Here is a 24,144-nt window from a genome sequence, read left to right on the forward strand (position 1 = left end):
CCTGAAGGATCATGTGACACTGAAGACTAGAGTAATGGCTGCTGAAAATTCAGCTTTGCCATCATAGGAATGAATTACATTTTTAAATGTATTGCAATTGAAGAAATTGTAATAATATTTCACAATATTTCGATTTTTACTGTAGGTTTGATCAAATTTATGCAACCTTCGTGAGCATAGAAGACTTTCAAAAAGCATTACAAATCTTAACAACCCAAGACTTACTTAAATATAAGAATCAAAGTTTCATGATATTTTTTTTTCCTATTTGAATATGCATTAACTAATGGTCTGTTAAGCATCATGTATTATTTATAAAGTTACTGTTTGCCTTTGCACAGACTGTACTTAGTGGTTTGAGGCACAGCATTAACTTAGAGACCCTGAAAAGCAGGCTGACTGTCTTTCTCTCTCCCTGTTTAACATTCTGGAAGCATGTGCTGGAAGGAAAAGCTGTCCCAGAGTGGTACCGTGAGGAGTCTCCCCTTGTGGTGTCTGTCAGGCTCCATCCACATGGTGTTTTTGGGGATGGAAAAATGAGATTTCAAAAGAGTTATTTGTATCCCTTACTCTGCACTTGCAATTGCATTTCTCAAGGGACAGAAGCAAAGAGTATAGAAGCTAAGAGTCTTTTGGCTCTTGTATCATAGCTTGTTTTGCTGCGGGGCAGGCCTGAGAGTTAATCGAAAGTGAATGTGAAAGAAGATATGACAGAGATTTATGACCCTGTAAATTGAACAGTTTGTATCTGATTGATATTGATTCAGAGTCTAAATAAAACTAGTTTATCATCACAGTAATCGTTGATCTTTGGCCTTGAGCTCCACGTGTGTGTAGGATACTTAGATATACTTAGGGGACAAAATTGTCCCCAGAAGTTGGATAATCTTACAAAACGTTTCTTTTGGGATGTCTGGGCATGTCCTCAATTGGAAAAACAGTTCATGAACTAAGCCTCTTTGTTGTAAACATGCAAACCTTTTTCTTTTAGGTGTAGGACTAGGCTTTGAGTTAGGGTCAGTCTACAGTAATTAACTTTTATATAAAAACAATAGCAGTAGAGCGGCCAGAGACTGTTTTCATATGGTAAACTTTTTACAAGGGCTCAAATAACTGTAAGGTTTTGAGTCAAAAGTCCAATTACACACTTTCTGGTATTTCTAGCAGTGGTTTGCCTGTACAAAGTAGCCTCACATTAGAGTAATTTTGTGAATTTTATGCTCCAAAGGAAGTACAAAAAGTATAATATTTTTGCTTCAGATGTTGGGTAAAGGAGTAGACGCATTTAAACCACACTAATACAGATTCAGGCAAAATAATAACTATAAAATAACTGCATTTTCACTGAAAGATTAAACTCTGCTCCTAGACAAGTGATATTTAGATATCAGATCAGGGCAACTTGTCACATGAGTTTTAGATGTTGTCATTCCACTTAGCTTATTAATTAAAATGTCTGCTGGTCACAACAACCGTTTGATATTTCTGTATATAACCTTTTTTCATGAATTTCGTGTTTTACCATTTAATTTACTGTTGTCAGTTAAACATTTGCTTAAAAATATCAGGCCTATTTAATGGTTTGTTTCCAAACCCAATTCTTTTAAGGTTTATGTCTTTACAAAAAACTGACTTAAAAGGCATATTTGACCCAAAAATGAAAATTCTGTACTCACCTGTAAGATTTATTTTCTTTTGAACACCAGTTAAGAAGAAACTTTGAAGAATGTTAGTAACCAAACTGTATTGGTTACCATTACATTGTATGGACAAACAAACACTTTCCAAAATATCTTTCATGTTCTACAAAAGTTTTGCAGTGCCATGATGGTGGGTAAATGATGACAGAATTAATTTTTGGGGGGTGAACTATTCCTTTAAAAACTCTACTCTAAAAGTACTCACTGTATATAAAGTGTCAACTAGCTCCATTTCCTCCCATATGCTCATTTTCATAGCATTTTTCTCTTGTTCTATTCATTGCACAGGTCACTTAACATTTTTACATATTTGTCTTACCATGCAGCTTATCTGCAGCATTTATCTAAATGTCTTTATGAACAAAATCCATTATTTTCCTTCCATGCAGTTCACGTTCAGTTCATTTTTGTCTTTTTTTTTTTTACTGCAAAGAGCAGTGCATTTGGTTTCTTTGTCCATTCTTCCCATGGTTCATCATGTTCCATTAAAGAGAAAATTGTTCTGCTTAATGCACCGAGCTCAGGTACCTACGGTGTATGGCATCCAGTAAATGGAGGAAGATTAGAGGCATTACGAAGTAAAACTTTCAGAGATGAGTTCAGCATATCTCTAGGGAGTTTTACACCATGATGGATAAGTGGTTTCTGCGGATTTATTAGACGGTTGTGGTTAGGCAGAATGGCACAGATCGAGACTTCTGTCTTGAGCTGGAGAGATGGTTTAGAAGTAGGTGAAGACATGGCAGAGGGACAAATGCATTTATCTCTTTCACCGCTGCATGAACCGGCACATTTCAGCAGCTTGAATGAGTAAATATCCAGATCAATCCATCATTTCAATGCCCCACACCCAGAAACTTGCATCCGATGCTCATGGATCATTAAACCCTATGCTTTCACAAACCTTCACACAGGCAAGAGAGTTCAAGAGTCCCTCTGAGGCTCGCACATGTTCCTGTCGAAATGCAATAACCAGTCTAACCTAGCAAAGTCAGATCTGGTCAAATTAATGTAGCGTCAAGAAACAGAGCCCATATTTTACTGCTTTTGGACAGGCTGGTGCTGTACTAGGCATGGTGTAGTTTTCTGTGCAATGTCAAAAGATGTCTTCTATCTTATCTGTTGAGATCTATCATTTCTGTCTTATCTATCTTATCATGCTGTTTTCTCACAGTGTTTCTGGTAGGACAGTGATGAAATTACTCAATCCCCACTCAGTCCAATCCATCTTCACAAATCCACAGGACTTTCAAAAAGGACCTTTTTTTGTTGTTGTTCTTCTTCTTTCCCTGTATCTATTTTTACCGTCTTATTCTGACCTCTTAAACATGTCTACCTCAACAAATTATTCAAATATCTTTGTTTCACTCCAACTCCACTCCTGTTTTTTTTTTTTTTTGCTTCCCGATCACCTTACCTTGAGTTTGCTCTTTAGCAGTTATGTATAATCAGGGTTTATTTTTTCAACGTGTCTGTTAAAAACACATTATATCTGAATAAAACTTACCATTCAGCTATTGATCTGTAAACTGTATTTTTTTTTATTTTTTTTTATTTTATTTTTTTATTTGCCTCTATCTAGCTTTGCAAAGCGACCTTGGGTTTTGGAAATGTGCTATAAAAATAAAACATTATTGTTACTAGTAGTAGTAGTATTAGTAATGGTGTGATTTAGTTCATGTGTGTATGTATGTATGTGTGTGTGTGTGTGTGTGTGTGTGTGTGTTAAATATATACTTAATGTTTTTAAATGGAGTGGTAACAGAGTGATCTTGAAGTGAGAAAAACACAGATGCTCTGACTTATAAAAATATATATTTAAAAAATAAAACGTAGCTCATTCTAGGCAGTCACTCAACTCTGCTCTGTGCTTCACACCATTCACTATTTGTATCTGTCTCTATGTTTACATACAGTAGTTATTTCTGCTGAAGGACAAAATGAGTGCATATTTGATTGAATAAAGCACTAAATTGACTAAAACCAAAATAACAGGCTATTAATTGCAATAATTAGCTAATGACTCATTCTATAACCATAATCATAAATCCATTATTCCACATTTATGCTTCTGCAGTTGCCAAGCTATCGACAACATTGCGCTGAATCACCTTCCCATATCTTTTCTGCATTATTCTTAGAATAATTCACATTGTGCTTCCTATTTTGTTTTGTTGTGTGTTTTCACGGTTGTTTTATCAGATGTAGTTTTTTTTTTCTTTTTCTGGATATAAGGTTTTAAAGGTCTTGCTTCAAAAACCACAATGTTAAAACGGCTCAAAAAATGTAAGCATAACTTAATTCAATAAAGTACAGCTGCCGCACTGAATGAAAGTTGATTCCAGCATTGCTTTGTGTTCTCATAGCGTAATACTCTCAACCAAATAGCACAAAATGGTTTTTGCCATTCTGAGCGTGCAAGAAATTGAGTTATTTGTCAGATTTGAGAGACTGAATTGTAACACGCTCATGACAGACAGGTAATCAAGTCCTACGTGATACGAGACAGACCGCACAATGGCCGATGAAACGGCCTAGAAATTTTAAGCTGCCAACCTGATCTCACCAACCTATTCCTGGCCGACATTGTATTGAAATTTTCTCCGTTTCCTCAGCATCAATATCACGTCTTTCTTTGTTATGTTTAAATATAACTCTAAGAGACTGACTCCCTCCCCACATCTGCTTGTCTCAACGCTGTTTTTCCTGCGTTATCTAAGAACTTCAACCTGTATGTCTGTCACTTTTCTCTACGTGGCACATAATTGTCAATCTCCTCTTGTCGGATCTCTTGTACTCTGACAACTGAAAGTGACAATATTGTAAAATTATCTTCCAGTTTTTTTTTCTCGACTTCTCTTACTTGGCAGAATCTTTCTCTTGTTTTTTTTTTTTCAGGCTGTTTTTTTTCTTCCCCCACTAAAAGAAAGCCACTCATGTTAGCAATGATTATCTGAGATTAGAACAAGTTGAAAAAGAGAGGAAGTGACATGCCTGCGGGGTGAATTGATAGTAGTTGGAGTTAAACTTTCTCAGTTTTGCTAATATATACCATGCTTGGAGTAAGAAATGTACAGTTTAATACAATTTGATGCAATATATTTAATAACGTCTTTTACTAGCTGAATTTACTTTCAATGAGGTCAACAGACAGAATGAAATCATTTTGTTTCTTTTAACATTGTCAAATTATACATTCAGCTATTAATAGTGGAGACTTGTAAAAAGGCCATTTGTTTCTTCTATGTGCAGGTGTGCAGCTGTTTTTCCATTGATTGATAATGGAGTTTTTACGTAATTGAGCGAGTATGTAATGTATTCATTTCATATTATGAGATCTATAATAATATATTCAGAGGGCAGTGGAGCAGAAAAGCTTTCAAATGGTTGGTAATAATGAAACGGTTGTTCTGTGGTGTTCTGTTCTACAGTACAAACTATTCTGCAATGGTTTGGCTTCGCAGTTATCAGCATTTAACATGAATGGAACAGAGAGGTTTTCTAATGTTTTAAACAGAAGCATTAGCAGAAGGTAAGACAGTTAAGGTTTTATACATTGTTACCATCAGAATCATTTAAATAGTAGTGTATGCATGTGCAGAAAGATTGTTTGAATGTGTGATGCCAACTAGAAGGGTGATATTGATTATTAGAGTATTTCCTGTAACGGTAGTTGACCTGTCTGGAAGTGGTTGGGTCATATGGGTCAGTCTGCATATTTCATATGTAATAGGATGAAGGTGGTATCAAACATTACACAAAATGTTATGTTATGTAATATTTCTAAGCCATGTGAACAGAGATGTGCAACGTTTAGTACTGAATAGGGAATGCCTAAAAAAAACTGAATTTGAAAATCTCAAAAAAACTTCTAAAGTTAAAATCCACTAAATTGAAAGCTGAGGTGAAAAGATGCTGAGTTGCAATTTAAATATAAGGAAGATGAAATAAATTTAAATGAAATGACAGCTAGATGGCCAATTCAATTCAAAGTCACACTGATGAACTGAAAGAAAGCCAATTGTTCAGTCCTTAATTTTGTTCAATAGTATGTAGAATGTTATTTTTATTTGTAAAAACAGATGGCTTTTTACATAATGTCTTGCAATCTACAGAAGTTCAGCTGCTTTTTCGGTTCACAGTTTTATAGAGATTAACAGCAAAGCTCAGGGGATGTCACGAGAGGTAAATTATATCCATTACCCTTGTTTTTCCTGTTTCCCTTCTGCTTTTAAAACTTACTCTACTGTAGTAACCTTTAAGTTGCTTTTTACTTTCTTCGGGGTTGAACAAAAGACCAGCTGTCGATTATTTTGGGAGAAGACAGCATCAGGAGTAAATATTGATTCAGACAAAATTGATTTTTCTGCTTTCCCCTCTGGAGATGATAAAAAAAAGGAAAACAGGAGGAACCTTTCACAGCTCGTTCAGTGGCCTTTTAACGTGCTTTTAAAATGGTATTAAAGAGTTTGATTCTTAGGGGGGAAAACACGAGCGCATGGCCTCAGTTGTCATTAATCATGCCAACAGTGGGATATTTAACAGTAGGAGAACTGTAGAAGAAGAGACATGGGGAAATGAAAGGACCCAGATCAAACGTGCAGATGTATCAAATGATCTGAAAAGACACTCCATTTGCATATCTCTTTTGTACCGCCAGTTGTGTTCCTTTGAGCTTGGCTTAAGCTTCTCATTGGCATTGTTAATTGACAGGGAGGAATGTTATGCTCCTTCAGATCACGTCATTAATTGGAAGGGTTTAAATCACAATAGGAAAGCAAGAGGAAGAGATCCGTGAAATGAAATCACAGGATTTTACCAGAGAGGGAAAAAAGATTTGAAGTCCAAATATCAGGAGATGAGTAAGTGCTGTTTACAAGCTAAGACAAGAAGTCAAAACGTTTGACTTTGGTAAATTCCCGTGAATCACTCGATGCGGTAGCCAGGGGTAGAATGCTACAACATTTTCCAGAAAGCATAGACCGCGTGGGCCTCCCAGGAAGGGGAGTAAAGCAAATACCATGTCAGCAGCGAAATATTGGGCCTGTAGAAAGAAGTTGAAAAAGTGGACGTCCGGTTCGATATCTTTGCAGCTCCCCCATGAATATCGCCCAGTAGTTTGATCTGCTCCCTCAAAATGTCTGAAGAAATCTTTCTTTTCCACTCTCAATCCACTATTGAATCTCGTTGAAAGGAAGAAGGAGGGCTGCTTCATGGGTTGGAGGGCTTATTGGCAACTTTGCCCTTTAAACTGATGGATGGTGTGACCATGGCTGGATTTGACGGTGAGACTTGAGCAGATAATCGTGAAAAAGTACGCAATCGCTCACGCCGACCGTATCTTGCTTTCAGACACTACTGTGGAAGGGCTTAGCACCAGGGGAAGGTTGTTTGGGAGTATGTGAGTTATTGCTAGCTTTGCTGGCTAATCTTGTCCATTCCTCTCTGCCACGGCCCTGGTGAAGGTGATGAAAACAGAAACCTGACTTTGGGACTCTTTTGTAGTTGCTTATCGCCATATTGGATGGTACCCTTTGACCCTTAATACACATCCTGGGGTGTTGCAATGCTATATGAGTTGATGGCACAATTGTTGTGAGCGAATTGTCACCACCTCAGTTCTGATGTAGATGACCTTACTGACCCAGAGACAGATTCAGCAGGTATCAAAGAAAGTGCAGCTACAGTATTGAGCCACTGTCACTGGAGTTACTTAAATGTCATGGCAAAATATCATTCAGCCTTCAAAATCATTTTGATATGCTTAGATTATATTTTTAGCACTTAAGGCAGCATATTCAGTGTTCACATTACTGCAGTTGTAATGTTCTCAAGTGAGTGATCAGCATCTAGAAAAAAACATTTAACTCATTTAATTTCAAATTATTCTCAGTGAGTTCATGTGTCTTACTTTTTGGTAGCATAATGAAACAAGCTTGAATGCCTTTTATAAAAAGATTTTTAAGAAATTAGTGAACATGGTTTATTTTTTGTCACTTTAGCTGGTTGGAAACTGGAATATGCTCCATTGCCCTACGAGACCCAACAAAATGATAAATAATAAAGTGACATATATTAGCATGTATTTGTTTGTTTGAAAAAATAAAAAGTCGGTAAAGAATGAATGCCTTTCTTTTTAATTTTGCTTTGTTTCACTAAATGCACCATTCAAAATTTTTTTTTGTGAAGAAATTGTTAATACCTTTATCAATAATGCATTTAATTGATCAAAAGTGACAATAAACACTTTGACATTGTAATATATATATATATATATATATATAACAAAATGTCTATATTAGATTTCTATAATATATTTCAGATACATGTATATTAAAATATTAAAGGGGTCATATGATGCAATTTCAAGTTTTCATTTATCTTTGGAGTGTTACAAGCTGTTCGTGAATAGATAAGATCCCTAAAGTTGCAAAGACTAAAGTCTCAAACCCAAAGAGATATTCTTTATAAAAATTCAGCTTTGTCATCACAGGAGTAAATCACATTTTAAAATATATAGAAACAATTATTTTAAACCGCAATAAGACTTCTTTCAAAAGATTATATAATGTTACTGACCTCAGGCTTTTGAATGGTGGTATATTAATACTTGGAATATGTTGTTTTTATAATAGTACATAATTGGTTACTTATTTAAAAATTGGTTACTTATTTAAAAATGTGTTTTACTACTGGACACTTGGACAAGATTGTATGACCCAAAATTCTATTCTGACCCTTTAAATTCTATGCTGTCAAATGTGGTAGGTATTTATATGCACAGTGCCGATTTTGCTTCTTTTTATGGAGTTTTAACACTGACATCATCTTTCAGAGGGCCAAACAGGAAATAAACCACTCTGATCATGTGACTTATCGGATATGCTGTAGATATACTACATAAATGTGGTGATTTATACCACTTTGTTTATAGGTGGACTTAAGATTGGAGCCATTATATACATTGGACAGTCTAAAGCCAGGAAGTCCAGGAAACTAGTCTGGTTCTTGGAGCCCCTTTTTTTCAGCATTCAGAATGTTTATGACCCCAGTGATCTGCTTAGTCATCCAAGGTCTGCTCTCTGCCCTTTAAACAGAGTGGATAAGCGCCAGCTGTTTGGCCCAGCTGAATGGTAATGTCTTAAAGTAAACACTGTTGTTTTCTTTTGCTCTGTCCTGATGCACCCTTTATTCACGCTACAGTGGTTTTGCTTTAAGTCACATCCTTTATGTTTATAATTTTCCAATAGTTTGGAAGCTCAGGAGACCCAGGTTTGTGTTCCAATGCATGCAAGATAGTTATACTGAATGTTTTTGTCTCTCTGTTGCAAAAAGTTAGAATAGCTAGAGTATGAGTCAGTTTGGACAGATATGTTATCGTCTGCTGAATATGAACAGTTTATTATTGCTAAACTGAGTCTGAATCATAGGCCAGGATACCCTCGGTGGTGCATTGTTTTCTCACATCTGGAGTTGGAACCACAGTTGTGAACCCTGTCAGCCCTGCCTTCTAAATTACAGCAACAATGCAGATACCATCCAAGATTGAGTGTCTGTTTGCTGTGCCCAGCGCCCGGCTTTTTTTTTTTTTTTTTTTTTTTTTTTGTGCACACTATTCACTGGCCCAGCAGGTGTAGTGTGTCCAGATTCCAGATGGTTGTGCAGGCTGCTTCTCCCACTGGCAAGCCAGATGCAGCTGTTTGGACGGCCGACTGATTGATTCCGCTGCAGACTCTCGCTGTGACCAGGCCTGGGTCACTCCTGCTACGCCCTCTGTGCACACTGACATTTACCACAGAGCAGAGAACTCAGCCCAGGGTAGGGAAGGGAATTATGAGGGAACGTATTCTTGCCCAGCTGGGGGTGGATTACGGGACGTCCTGGTCTTTTCATTGGCTGGGAACAGTAGGGTGTCGTTTTGGCCAGATTTGAAAACTGAGACGTCAGTGGGGAGAAGGTTTGGAAGGGAATGTGTACCATCCCAAGTGATTGCAGTAATTAATGCACATTAGATACAGTCTGGGGATGTGGGTATTTTCCAGGGGTCAGTGGATATGAGGGGTTTAGTGGGCATCTGTGCATCAGCCTAAGGCCTTCATTTGATGCAATATTGGAATATTATACACTGTGAAATGTTTGCTGAAATGTTACATCTGTTAACATGGCTGGACAAACCATATGGGTATTTGGGCACATGCCCAGGGGCATCACTTCTAGGGTGAGCACCATGCATTGTATTTATTCTGGTATATGTAGTTTAAAATGCTTCAATTGGACAGTTTTGAGTCCTCTGGCTTTCTGTAGTGCAATGCACATTGTACACTGTTGTTGTTGTAAGATCACAGGCTTTTAAATTAGCAGTTCTGAGATAAATTGGATACACTTTGTTTATTAACCACAGTTTATTTTGTGATTCCAGAATGTGTATTATGTGTTTCAGAACTCTGTTTGTCAGTAACAATAGTTGAGGTAAAATAAAAATAAATATGATTTTAGTATTACAATACATCTTGATTGTGTGTGTTTTTAGCATTTTAATTTAGATTACAGTTTGATTATTTTAATATTTAAATACTTTTAAGTCATCCTGCAGTCATTCACTGGTAGAGAGCCACTTGTTTGGTGAGAACTTCATGTTCCCAGGTTGCTCTCTTAAATTTTGCAAAAATTCTGCATTCTGAGTTATGCACAAGCTTAGTGGTTATTAAATCTGGATGAAGGGAAACTCTGACCAAAAAGCATAAAAAAAGAACAGAATTCTACAACATAATCAGTTTATGTGAAGAATAAACTGCAATATACACCAGAACTGTTCAATATAGAGCTATAATCCTCTGAATGGCTTTTATTAGTGGCATAAATGACTAGACATGAATCATAGCTTACCCCTAACACCACAAAGCTCTTCACACACTTCAGGTGCTGCAACCGTTTCCATTCAGCTTGTCTGTGAACTCACATGGCCATATTGAATTTTTTTTTTTTTTGGAGCTGACATTTACACCAGACTCTGCCTAGTGACTTTGGCTGCACTGGCTTTCATCAATGAAGTCTCAACCTTCAAAACCTTAATCACACTTCAGGCCTGTCACAGCACCTGCCCGCAGGCCATCACCACTATACTCTTTAAAGAGACAACAGCTCCTGCTAAGGTCTCCAGAACCCACTGCAGAGTGACCATGTGCACAGGTTCTTAGAAAGCCACATGCCCAAAATAAACTTTTTACCCTGTGTGTAAATATCATACACTGAACACCACTGGGCAGAGTTTACTCAGAGCGTCTGCAGCATCCAAGCTTCTTACTTACAGCTTCTTACTTATGCTAAAAACTGAATATTATTATTTACATTTAACTAAATTTATGATAATCATAGTCAAATTATATGCCTTCATTACATGCATTATATTGAAGTGCTACTATGTACAATTATAGCCATTGGTCAGTTTTTGAGTTTTTACCAATGCCCTTCAAGTATTCACTTAAACATACTGTAGTCATTTTGTCTCTAGTCTAAGTCATTGCAAACAGACTTTTCGTCAGATAATTTATAATTATTCATACTCGATATACGAATACTCATTCAGAGCAGACTTTGGCAAATAATTAATTGTATTTATATATTTATTGATTTATTTTTTTGAATACTTGAAACTGCTGTTATAGACCTGCAAACTTTAATCACTGTTTCATCATATTTGTTTTTCATATTATTAATAACTGTATACTCGTCATGAGTAATTATTCACCAAATTATTTAAGCAATATTAATATTAATCTTTTTTTTTAAATATGTTCAATTGTACATTAGTTTACTTATAAATATGAACATTGATTCAGCAACACACTATTTAAAAAAGACTATGATTATCATAAATTTAGTTAAATGTAAATATTAATATTCAGTTTTTAGCACCTTTTAACTTTTTAATAGTGTGTTCAATAGTTAGTTTTGCAGCGGGATAAAAAGTGGTATTGAGGAACCTGAAATTTCTAAATGTTGTTGTCTTGACATCTGTAAGTTTGTGAATTGATGTTCACAACCCATTTTGCTTTCATAATGCGATGTATTTCCAAGTGAAATAGGATTTTAATGATTTATTTCGTTGGTGGCCGTACCATCCCAAAATAGAGCTACGCTAAAAGAAATGCTTAAATAGCTGTTTGGTTGTTGGATAACATTACTCAATAGCCCTATGAAGTGAGATAAGTGGAAAAGAAAAGTCATTTCAGAAGAGCCAGTTATTACGTTTTGATTTAAGGTTATGAAGAGAACAATTTTTTATAACATGAACCTGTGAATTGCAGTAAGACAGGAATGTGTGTTATGAAAGTAAATGGGGTCCGTTTTGATTTCATGTTGACCTAAGCAATTCCGAGTTTACTTCACTAATATATCTTTGCCCTGTTATGCTGCCATAGTTGAAATATGCAAGACTTTCTTAGTCTGTGTTAATTTCTTTCTGACTTATTGAAGTTGCTGATGACTTTAATGGGCTAATTAATTAAAGATGATTAAAGATGTCTCTGAGCAGCATTAAGGGAGATGATCTATAAAGAATGAATAGCCTATTCTACCGTAATTATGGCCGTGTGATGATAATGTTGATATCAGTTTGTTTTCATTTAGTAGTTGAATGACAGAAGAAGGTTTAACTTGGACTCTAGGAGATGGGAGGACGCACTTAAAGCGGTTAGCTTTCTCTTTTAGCAGAGGAATTTAGTGACATATCGATCTGATACTCGCTGTATATATGGTCGTTGCTTTTCTCTCACCCAATAAACCCGGTGAACCTTATTCACTCCTCTGACATCTTAATTTAAGAAAAAAATCTGTGAGGCACAAAAATAATCAGTGAGTTTATGTGCTTCTATAAGTGCTATCAATTGTGAAGAATGCAACACGACCGCAGAAAGAAAGTCTTTACGTTTTGCCATCTGCAGTCTGTCAAGTGATTGTAATGTTCCTGCTGCTTTTGTTTTTGTTCCTCAACAGTTATATTAACCTTAGAACACTTCAATGGAAAACAAGTCTCCCATTTTACCACATGCGGTGTACGACTAAATTTTCTAATGACCCTTTGCAAAGTAGGTTGTACAATATAGGCAGCTGTAAAACGCTTTTAGAATGGGACATTAAAATTGCTTTGGGTTACCACAGCATCTGAATGAAAAAGACTCTTAGTGCTTGTGGCCTGCGTTATGGTTACGTTCTCATCTGTTGCTTTTATCCTTGAGGTTTTGAGGTTAGAAGGTCTAATGAGTAGATTACATGCCACGGAGAGGGATTACAGTGCTTTAGATCGGCTAACTATTGCTTTACAGTGCTGTAGTTGCAGGGAAGTATGTTGGTTTCAGGCTTTCTATTGGAAAGAATTAATCCAGGCATTATGTGGAAGCTGAGATTCGATGTCTCAGACGCTGACCTTATTGATGAAGCCAAAAGAATCCAGCTATCAAGCACTGCAGGATTTCTAACGTGCATGAATTGCATGCATAAATTATGGCGTCGGCTTTGAAAAAGTGCTAAAGCTAACAAGCTAGAGAGTTTTGTCAGATACTCGTCAAGCTTTTTTGCCCAGGCTCAGTTTTAATGTAGTCGCAAAGTAAGGCACACGTTTAGATCTTCAGTATTACTCAGGGCTTTATAGCGCAGTTTATGAGCGGAGACGGAGGATGGGTTTGAACTCTGTTTCCCCTCAGTGAAGCAAAACAAAAAGCCAGACTCTCTCAGGAAGAGCTGAGTAAGCCATAACCTCTATATCTCAGCTGGGTCTCATAAAGCCACCTCAAAGAAATGGCACTCATCAGTTTGGAAGCTTATTGTCTTTGTCATGCTTTATTTGTCTTGTCTCTTGTCACACCTATCTTTGTTTATAACAAACACAGCCCTTGCTGCTACCTTTTTATCATTTCCCTCAAACGTAAAGGGACTGTTCACCTAAAAATGTCAATTCTCTCATTATTTACTCACCCTCATGTTGTTCCAAACCTGTGTGACTTGCAGAGATATATTTAACAATGTTTTTGTGTTGTTATAATAAACAGGGAATGAAGCTTTCAAGCTTCAAAAAGGATGCAAAAGCACCATAAAAGTATCATAAAGTGGCCCATACGACCTTGTTTGTTATATTCAAAGTTGTCCAAATGAAAGCTCTGTATAAGAAACCAACTGGAATTTAAGTCTGAAAATCTGGACATGGTCAACAGAGTTGAAGATCTTTTCTATGAATTGATTAATTAAGTTAACAAAACCAGACTGAATGTTTAGCTTACAAATCAGACTGATCAGGTTCCAGTGATTGTGATGTTCTTGCTGCGTTTTTTGTTCCTCAAGAGTTGTTAACCTTAAAACCCATCAATGGTAATCCAATTTGCTACTGATTCTGTATCAGAAAGTGATTGAAATTTAAGTCTCTGAAATCTGAGCCCTAACCCTTGACATGTTCGAGAGAGTTGTAGCTGTTAAATATCAGTTACTTCATTCAGTTAACAAAACCAGCCTGGATGATTAGTTTACAAATCAAACTGTTCTGGTTCAAATTGTATTATTATTTTTTTGTTCCTCAACAGTTATGTTAACCTTTAAACCCTTCAATGAAAATTTAAATAGTCTTCTATTTTAAGACATATGGTATACTGCGTGACTGAATTAATGACCTAATGACCCTTAATGATTTCTTAATAAATCAGACTGATCTGGTTCACTTCAGCTAGCTGATTCAATCAATATTCAACTCACTGATTCAAAGAATTTCGGGTCTCCGTAATCCAGGCCCATCTCAATACTAATGCTGCATTTCGCATTATATTTTACTCTTATATGTATTGTGTTGCATCTGTTGAATTGTACAAATGTACAAAAAATTGCAGTAGTTACCAGCCCATTGGATGGCCCATCTGTTGTATGGCTTCCTGATAGTTACATTTTTATGATGCTTTATGCTGCTTTGTGTGCTTTTTTAAAGGCTGAAAGCTTCAGTCACCATTAATTGCATGAAAAAGTCTTAAATATCTCCGTTTGTGTTATACGGAGGGAAAAAGTCCCACAGGTTTGGAACGACATGAGGGTGAGTAAATGCAGACAGAATTTAATTGTTGAGTGAACTATCCATTTAATTTTCCGCCTTTGTCGTTCACAAGCAGCAAGACCTAAAAGAAAAGTGGAGACTTCTAAAAGCACATTTAAATGCTTTTCTCTCCGGACCAGCAGGGAACATTGTCATTTCCTAACCCCTGTCCCCTCGATCACAGCCCACCAGTGTCATCTTCTCTAGTTTTGTTTAATAAGGGAATCATGCTGAGTCAAATTATTAGAAACTAATGAAGTCTCCACACAGCTGTATCACAGAAATGAACTGATAAGGTGACCAACATGCCAAGCAATCAGTTACGCTTTCCAGTTCAGACAGAGGAGAAGAAAAGCCTGTATTATTGAGGGAGGGAGAGAGAGGGGATAAGTCGAGGCAAGGCAGCAGGTGGTGTTCTTGCTTTGGACGCCTGTCTCCCTGTAAGCAGCCACGCAGTGGAGATGAAGGCAGGCCGCCACAATCCCCTTGCGCTGGGCTTTCTTTTGTCACATCAAACAAGGGCCACACGTTTTTGTGAGCAAGGGTGCACATTCTCTCTTTCCTCTTACCTCATTTCTCTGTCCTCCTATTGGTTGTCATCTGCTCTGACACCAACTTGGATACTCTCTCACACACGCACACAGTGACCATTCACACAGGACGCTTTCTAGCAGTTTGACAGAGTGCAACAGTATTGAACATAAAGTGCATTTATAGGTGCTTTTAATACACTTGTCAATATATGTAGTTATCCTGGCCCCTAATTAATCTGATTGATTTTTAAAAAATCTGATATTGATTTGCTGCACTGCTTGTCAGAAGTTATTTTTTTAACTTGACACAGCATCATGAAAAGTGATATGGAGCATCAGCCATTCATCATTCATAGGGCTTCATCTAACTGGGCCACAAGAAGGATACATGGAACATGAAAATGTACTGTATAATTATTATTTTTTTTGTATAAAAATCCATTCAAAAAAAGTTTATTATGATATGTTTTCTTCAGATTTATTTGTATATAATTTTTACCTTTAGGAATATTTATGTATATATATATATATATATATATATATATATATATATATTCTGCACTGTTTTTTAATAGCAAAAATAAACGGGTTTTTATCATATAGTTTATACATCTGATATTAATAACAGTGGATAGAAAAGCTATGTATACAGACAACTTAAAGTAAATATTGTTCTGGTAATTTTATATGTTCATTTAATTTTTTTTTTTTTATTACTGAACTTTCATAATTAAAAAAATGATATGTAAACCATGTACTTTTATTTTAGAACCAACATGATGTCCTCATGCAATAATATCACACCTAATATGTTTCTCACACAGTATAAATGGGTCTTTGTACATGAAAATATGACTCTATATTTTAGAAATTAAGTCTCGTTTAGGAGATCATCATATTTGGGGTCCTTAGCATAAAGTTTGCAAACCCCTGCTCTTGAGCACATTTAAAAACTTTCCAGATGGAATGTAAGAAGTCCTGTGTGAATTTCCCTTTAACACCCTTTTAAATTTTTACAAGTTCTGTCCACTTTTTTTTGCTGACACTTTGCAGATTTGTGCCTCGGGCAGTTTGAAGGACACAACATAATTAATGTCCAGCCTTTTATTTTCCTTCTCATCTTTATTTCTTTATCATTTTATTCTCTTTTTGTTCCGGGATAGGGCAAACATGTGCACAGGCGCCCTCTGATAATATCTGCTCTGACATTTTTTGTCTGGATGGATGTTCAAATGATGTTCACCATGCTGATTGGAGAAATTTCTGTCATGCTGTCTTATATGCAATGTTATCTCTGCCCTGCTGAGGCAATTCTAAGAATATTTGCTTCGTATGCGGCTATGAAAAGTCATTGAGTTTCTGAGTAACTAAACTAGCTTCTGTTCTCTTATGAGGAACTCCATTAAGAGAACTCCTAAAGGACTGAAGAAGCAGTGGGATGAATAGAAACAACCATAAAGAGTGGAGACCTTGTTTGGAAACGGTGCCCTTAACCCTCAAATGTATTTGTCATTAAACTGGAGATAAAGCAGAGTATGCCTTTGTGAGTTTAACAAGAGTCTGCATAGTGCTATCCGAGCGTCACTGAGGGCAGTGCTATTTTAGCAGCAAATTAACCTGTAGGACAAGAATGATATTATTTTTTCCATTTCAGTAAACACAGCACTTTTGTCAGATTTGGCTCATTAAATCTAAAAAAATAAGCTAAAATAAGCATTTATTTTTTCCTCAAAATACACAGTGCTGAGATTCTCCATTTTTTTTCTTCCATATTGCTGAGTGTGCGATCGCAAATGGCTTTTTTTCAGCTGCAGTTTTTCCTTGAAACTCTGAATTGCTGTAGTAATAACATGCTTGAAGCTCCCTAACGCTGAAGCTCCCTGGCATGAATTCTTCTTTCGAGGGATTTGAAGGTAGTGACGGTGCAGAAGCATACAATCTCATATCCAGACTGCTCATCTGAACTCACAGTGAGGTGCAGAAGCTGTTTGAGAGCTGCCCTCGTAATGTGCATTCTGTGTCCCAGCTGGCTCCTTACAAGGCCCTTGCCGTCCTATGCTCTCCCACTCCGCAAAGCAAATCAAACCAACACTTCGACATTTTTGACTGAACTTCAATAATTGACTTGGATATTAGCTTCAATAACAACTAAAGAGACCTCAGCAAAACGCAGAGTAGCAGAACAAGGCTGCAGTTTGGAAAGACAAATATCTAAGGCATTTTATTAAATGAACATGTACTTTCTGTATTAAAGGTAGGTATACATTTTTTTTTCCGGATTCTTTGATGAATAGTTAAAAAGAACTTTATGGTAACGTTTGAGCTTTTTTTATTTATTTTTTTTATTTTTATAAATAGTCTCAAATACGTGTCGTTTCCATCTCAATTCAGTTCACATTTTCAATAATATTAATAATATTTATTGAATATTAGTTGTCTTTTAAACCTCAATTAATCAACTAGGACTGATATATATCCTTTTAGGGTGAGCCGGCCCTGGGCTAATGCTAGTTTCTTTAAAGTTAGAAAGAATAGCTTTTTTTTTTTTAGCTACAAAGCATCTGTGTGCATATCCTTTCATAAAGAATGATTGTGAAGAAAGCATTGGGTTTTACTAAATCATAAAGGGAGAAACTAAGCCAAAACCTTCATTATTCATGAATGGGTTATCTAATCTAAAATATTTACATTTTAGACAGCGCACCTGATGATTTATGCTCTATGTTTCTGATGTAGTGAGTCTGTGTTGAATGTATTCCCTAGGAAAGACCTCTTGAGCGGCTCTCTGAAATTCCGTCTGTGTGTCTAGAGTTGTTATGTACTGTGTAGAACTGAGAGGAGGAACAGGGCTGTATATTCAAGGATGGCATGCGGGGTGTGTCATTGTTAGAAAGAATCTCTGTTTCCCTCCAGCTGAAAGGGTGATTGATGGAAAGCAAAAATAGGTGTGAAAGAGTAATAATGTTGCTGGAAGTAAAAGAGGAAGATGGACAGAAAGGTTGGTGCTGCATGGCTGACTGGTCTTTACAAAGGGGAAAAAGCCTCTCCGTCTACCATCGAACTAAAAGCCACAAAACAGCAATTTCCTCTGAGTTTTAAAAGCTGGATGATTACCTTTCATTCTTAATGCATTTTATTAAATGAACATGTACTTTCTGTATTAAAGGTAGGTATACATTTTTTTTTTCCGGATTCTTTGATGAATAGTTAAAAAGAACTTTATGGTAACGTTTGAGCTTTTTTATTTATTTTTTTTATTTTTATAAATAGTCTCAAATACGTGTCGTTTCCATCTCAATTCAGTTCACATTTTCAATAATATTCGATTATATTATTGAATATTAGTTGTCTTTTAAACCCCAATTAATCAACTAGGACTGATATATATCCTTTTAGGGTGAGCCGGCCCTGGGCTAATGCTAGTTTCTTTAAAGTTAGAAAGAATAGCTTTTTTTTTTTTAGCTACAAAGCATCTGTGTGCATATCCTTTCATAAAGAATGATTGTGAAGAAAGCATTGGGTTTTACTAAATCATAAAGGGAGAAACGAAGCCAAAACCTTCATTATTCATGAATGGGTTATCTAATCTAAAATATTTACATTTTAGACAGCGCACCTGATGATTTATGCTCTATGTTTCTGATGTAGTGAGTCTGTGTTGAATGTATTCCCTAGGAAAGACCTCTTGAGCGGCTCTCTGAAATTCCGTCTGTGTGTCTAGAGTTGTTATGTACTGTGTAGAACTGAGAGGAGGAACAGGGCTGTATATTCAAGGATGGCATGCGGGGTGTGTCATTGTTAGAAAGAATCTCTGTTTCCCTCCAGCTGAAAGGGTGATTGATGGAAAGCAAAAATAGGTGTGAAAGAGTAATAATGTTGCTGGAAGTAAAAGAGGAAGATGGACAGAAAGGTTGGTGCTGCATGGCTGACTGGTCTTTACAAAGGGGAAAAAGCCTCTCCGTCTACCATCGAACTAAAAGCCACAAAACAGCAATTTCCTCTGAGTTTTAAAAGCTGGATGATTACCTTTCATTCTTAATGAAGACAAGCTTTGCTTTCCTAAGTGAAAGGCAACCTAAAATTGGTATAATTGACCAGAAAAGCCCTCAGCAGAATCATTGTGCTCTTGCTCACCGTAAAAGCAGCATTTAGTCATTGTAGGCTCGACAGAAAATGGACTTGTTGATCTATCTGAACTACAATACTCCAGATTTGGTCAGTGCACTTGTTTTAGCAAGAGTTTTACAAGAGTTTTTTGCTCTTTCAAAAGATGTAATAAAAAGGCAAAATCAGGTTGTATAAATTCTTTACACAAAAAACCTTGACTAAGAAATGTTACAGTTGTCAACTGTATTCAGTAATTGAATGGACATCTATCTTTCTGTTTCAGGTTGTATGCACTGGAGCGCAGGAAGAGGAAGAGAAGACTGAATGTGTACCGGGATTTCAGGAGAAGGAGTACCAGGTGGAGTACAGTGGAGGGTTCCTCAAAGACGTTCCTCTGCTGCAAGGTACGGCAATGATGTCATCATCGGTGAATGAGAAGGTGCAGGTTTGGTTGTGGAATTTGAGTTTTTTGGCTTTCTCTCGCCTCTTGCTTTCTCTCTTTCACACACCGTGGCTGTCTGAGCCACATGTGTACGCCAGCTGGAGAAAGAACGGTTCTCGAGGGCCTCGGGTGAATGTTGATTGTTCGTTATTCTCATTATCATGGACAATACTTTTTCATTTATTAAAAAAAAGGAAATAAAGGCTCCAGTGTCCAAACAAAACATCAAAATGATCTGGTGCTCATAAATTATTCTGTTTGATTGTGAGGATGTTTACAAAGCCTTTGCGATTCCAGTCTCTTCCAGTGGCTGCTGCTCGTGACGGCTGCAGCTGCGTACAACTTTCTGCATAAAAATTCATGTCAAGATTCTGGCAGACAACGCCGCCATTCAGACATTTTCTGTCTGCATCATGTTTTTCAGAGGCAGTTAGGACAGATTATCAAAAAACTTTAGAACGCAGCAGAAAAAAGAAAAGCAGAGAGCAAGAACTGCTAATAAAGGAGTCGTTTCCTCACAGGTCTCCACGTTCGCACAATGAAACTCTCCTGAGAACCCCGAGAATCAGAGTGATTAATGAAATTACAGTCTAATTACACATTAAGCATGTACGTCCCCACAGGATACTCCTACACTGCCTTGCATGAAAAAGGCAACACCATGAGTGTTTTGGGAGCAACAACATATTAATCAGTTTTCAGATAAATCATAAACAATGTGTTGCCTGGTGGAGTTGTAACCTACCCACCCCTCAAGCCTAACATGAGAAATTAATAAAATAAATGAAAAAAATGCAATCCACTATGTGGTGTTCAGCTCAGAGATGTCCCTAGGTCCTGTACTGTGTGTGAATAGTAATCAGACAGGGGACCAAACATGCTGCAGAGGTCAGTGCTGCAGTGAGAGCAGGCAGACAGTGGCTTCGCTCAAGCAGGATGGAATATAAGTGTGAGGTGCTTGTACTACACTGATCCCTGATTGTGGAAAACTGGCACGAAGTCATGAGAGATAGTAGTAGTGGAGGAGTATAGCCAAGCTTGATATTCATAACCGGTCCACAAAATAGCCTGAATGTGTTGAACTGCTTGAAATTGATGTACTATGCTTAAACAGCTACCAACTTGTCCATCCATCCATACATCCATTGTTTGTTCGTTCTATCTATCGCTTGATCGATAGACAATGAGTCTATCGCCTGTAGACTGATTGTCATATCAGTCGTTCTGTCTTTCTCTTGCTCGATCAATCATTCTACCAATCGTTCTATCGATCAATTGTTCTATCTATCATTAGATTGGTTTAGCTATCAATCAATTGTTCTATTTATCGACCGTTCTACCGATCATTCCATCTATTGGTTGATCTATCGTTCAGTCGATTCATCATTCAGTCTATCTATTGTTCTATCTATCGATCATCCTACCAGTCATTCTATCTGTCATTCTATCCATCATTTTGTCGTTCTATCAGTCATTCTATTGTTGTCTATCTATCCTTCTATCTGTTGTTTATGCACGCAAAGATTTTGAACAGTGTGCTACTCAGTGTTGCCATGTCCACATATTATCAGCGTCTTTGGGATGTTGCTTATAAATATTGTCAGTTACATTGTGTTTATGGGACTTATTTTAATGTAGTCATATATTTGGCATATATACTGAGTTACTTCTTCAAATAAGTAACTCCAGTTACTTTGTTTCCCATGTCCTGACTGACAGCTCTAGTGTTGCCATATTGAGAGAAATAGGGAGTAAGTGCAGAAACGTTGTGCATGCTGTGTGAACATGTATTTACTCATCTCACCTGCACAAAAACAGATTCAATATTCCTCAAAGTGAATAAAAACAGTCAAATGCAAACTCAGAATATTATACAAACCTGCAATAATTAAATGTTAAATTAGACAAATATCATTTATGTATGTAATCCCATTTTATTAACCCATGTCTTTGCTACTGACCTTTGATGATCCAATTCAAGCATACTAATAAGCAAATATGACACATTTGTGTTTCATTTTTGTTATTGCTGAATAGTGTTGAACTTTCTTCTCCTGCGTCATATGCTTCATGCAGTTTGCTTGAGCTGCGCCCTCTACTGTACAGACATGAATTTACATTTCCTTCAGCCTGAGGCATATTCATTTCACATTTGTTGTGAAAGGGCTTTTACATGGCTTTTATATATGTAAAACAAGAACTTTTTATATTAAAAACAAACAAGCAAGCCCTGCCCCCCCCAAAAAGTAACTCAAAAGTAACGTAACATAATGTAACGTAAGTAACGTAATTAGTTACTCTTTTAGGGAGTAACGCAATATTGCAATGCGTTACTTTTAAAAGTAACTTTCCCGAACACTGACAACTACAGTAGTTGTGCACAGAATTTTATGTACAATACATGTGGTTGTGACTACCTGCAGTTTTCAGAAGTTAATTTGATTATGGCATGAGGTTGTCGTTACCAAATTCTGTGTGTTTGTGTATTATGATTAATATATTTTTAAGTTATTGTCATTTCAGAAGTCACTAAATATTGAACTACGAAAGTAACAGCCATTATTTATATTATAATAATGCATAGCATTTTAGAACATTATCATATTTAAGACCTAAAAATGAACATTTAGCAGTTTAATTCTGAAGAACATTTAAGGTTAAGGCTGTAAATTCCAACCATGTAACCTGAAAGAAATCCTGAAAGATTTGTGTTTTAACAGAACGGCGGGAGTGATTTGATTGGCAAATCAGGCTCTGTGGGATCTCATAGAGTCTTGCGATGATTGTCAGTCCTCGTTCAAAAAAGCAAAACAACTGTTCTTCTTGATTGTCACAATTCACTGGACCGTGTCTCCTCGGAGATGCACAGTAATGTCTTCAAGCTTTTCTTCAACTCCTCTGGGATCGGCAGTAATGTCTAGCTGGCACCGCTTCGGGCCCCAGTGGGAATCTAGCATCTCTTCCAAAGTGCCTTTCTTTTCCGTCTCCTCTTCCCAAATTGACAGTCGTGTCAACAGGTTGCACAGCTAAAAGAGGAAGAATGGGCACCGTAGTCAGCCAAGACAGTACTGTGGATGCTGCAAGTTTGTGTGACGATGAGTTTTTTTTGTGAACGTTTGTGTTTGTGTGTGCGACTGGGCATGACTGTTGAGTTTGCACACAGTCACCGATTTGGAGCCCGTTTGACCGCTGTGTTCCAAGTTTTTGTGTTTGGGTGGAGCCATTGATCCATGTAATTAGAAGAGTGAGAGTGGCGGCAGTCCTTACAAAAGATTGTTCCCTTTGAATTTCAGTTTACTTAAGCTACAGAACATGATTACACTTATATAGAACACCACTCAACTCATTACGCTGACAGATAAAGAAACGAGGTGAAAGCTCCATCATCAGGCCAAAAATGCAATGAGAAGTGCCACTTTTTCCAATGGAAAAATATATATTTTATCACCAATTCAGCAAGCTGGCCAATCTCGCTCAGAGTTTCAATCTTTTTATTCTATTCTATTGGGAAGGGTGCTGAGGCATTCTGTCATCTAGGGACCCAGCGATCCATGCACATGGAGACAGAGCTCAGTTCCGCTTTACTGAGTCACCCTGTAACCACTGTGCACTTCTATTACCCTGAATATGCTCCTGTCAGCACAGCACAACACACCAAACACACTCACTTACGTGCACAACTTCGCACATGTGCAAATAACTTTCCTAGTAAACCGAAATATAAGCAATGCATTACCATGCTTGTTTGCGAAAGCGTGATCATTCAGTCAGAGAAGTACACTTGGTTTTCATGAAGCTTATTTGCTGCAAGCTCTATGCTCAAAATCCTTGCAGGTAGTATAGCTGTAACAGAAGAAATACGCTGGCCAGGGCAAACTCATTCGTATTTATAGATTCATAGAAATGTGTATGTAAATCATACACAGACTACTGTTCAGATGTTTGAGTTTAGTATGAGTTTTTTTTTTTTTGTGGTCTCTTATGCTCATCAAGGCTACATTTATTTGATCAAAAAATGCAGTAAAACAGTAATATTTTGAAATATTATTGCAGTTTAATCTGGGGTCCGAGGGTGTTTTGGGGCCTGGAAAAGTTTTGACATGCCTGACATTTGTGCTTTTTTCAGTTGCTTACAAACATTTGAATGTCTAAAGTTTAATAACACTGTAATCAGCACAAACTGGGCTACAATAATATGTGAGCAGCATGTGGCATAATAAAAGTACAATTACTATTCTGTGCACTTACTCAGTATGATTTTCCAGCGAACTCAAAACTGAACGACACGTGTGC

General features: G+C 36.9%; 1 protein-coding gene across 1 annotated transcript in view; it reads left to right on the forward strand.

Moving 5' to 3' along the window:
- LOC107722459 (cadherin-13-like) overlaps positions 1-24,144 on the forward strand; it is a 313,349-nt gene that overhangs the window by 68,356 nt on the left and 220,849 nt on the right. The window contains exon 2 of the mRNA XM_016530814.1: positions 19,693-19,813. Coding sequence (XP_016386300.1) covers positions 19,693-19,813 — 121 coding nt within the window. The remainder of the gene's footprint in view (positions 1-19,692; positions 19,814-24,144) is intronic.

Source organism: Sinocyclocheilus rhinocerous, unplaced genomic scaffold, assembly GCF_001515625.1.
Source record: "Sinocyclocheilus rhinocerous isolate Xijiao unplaced genomic scaffold, SAMN03320098_v1.1 scaffold604, whole genome shotgun sequence".
Taxonomy (NCBI): Eukaryota; Metazoa; Chordata; class Actinopteri; order Cypriniformes; family Cyprinidae; genus Sinocyclocheilus; species Sinocyclocheilus rhinocerous.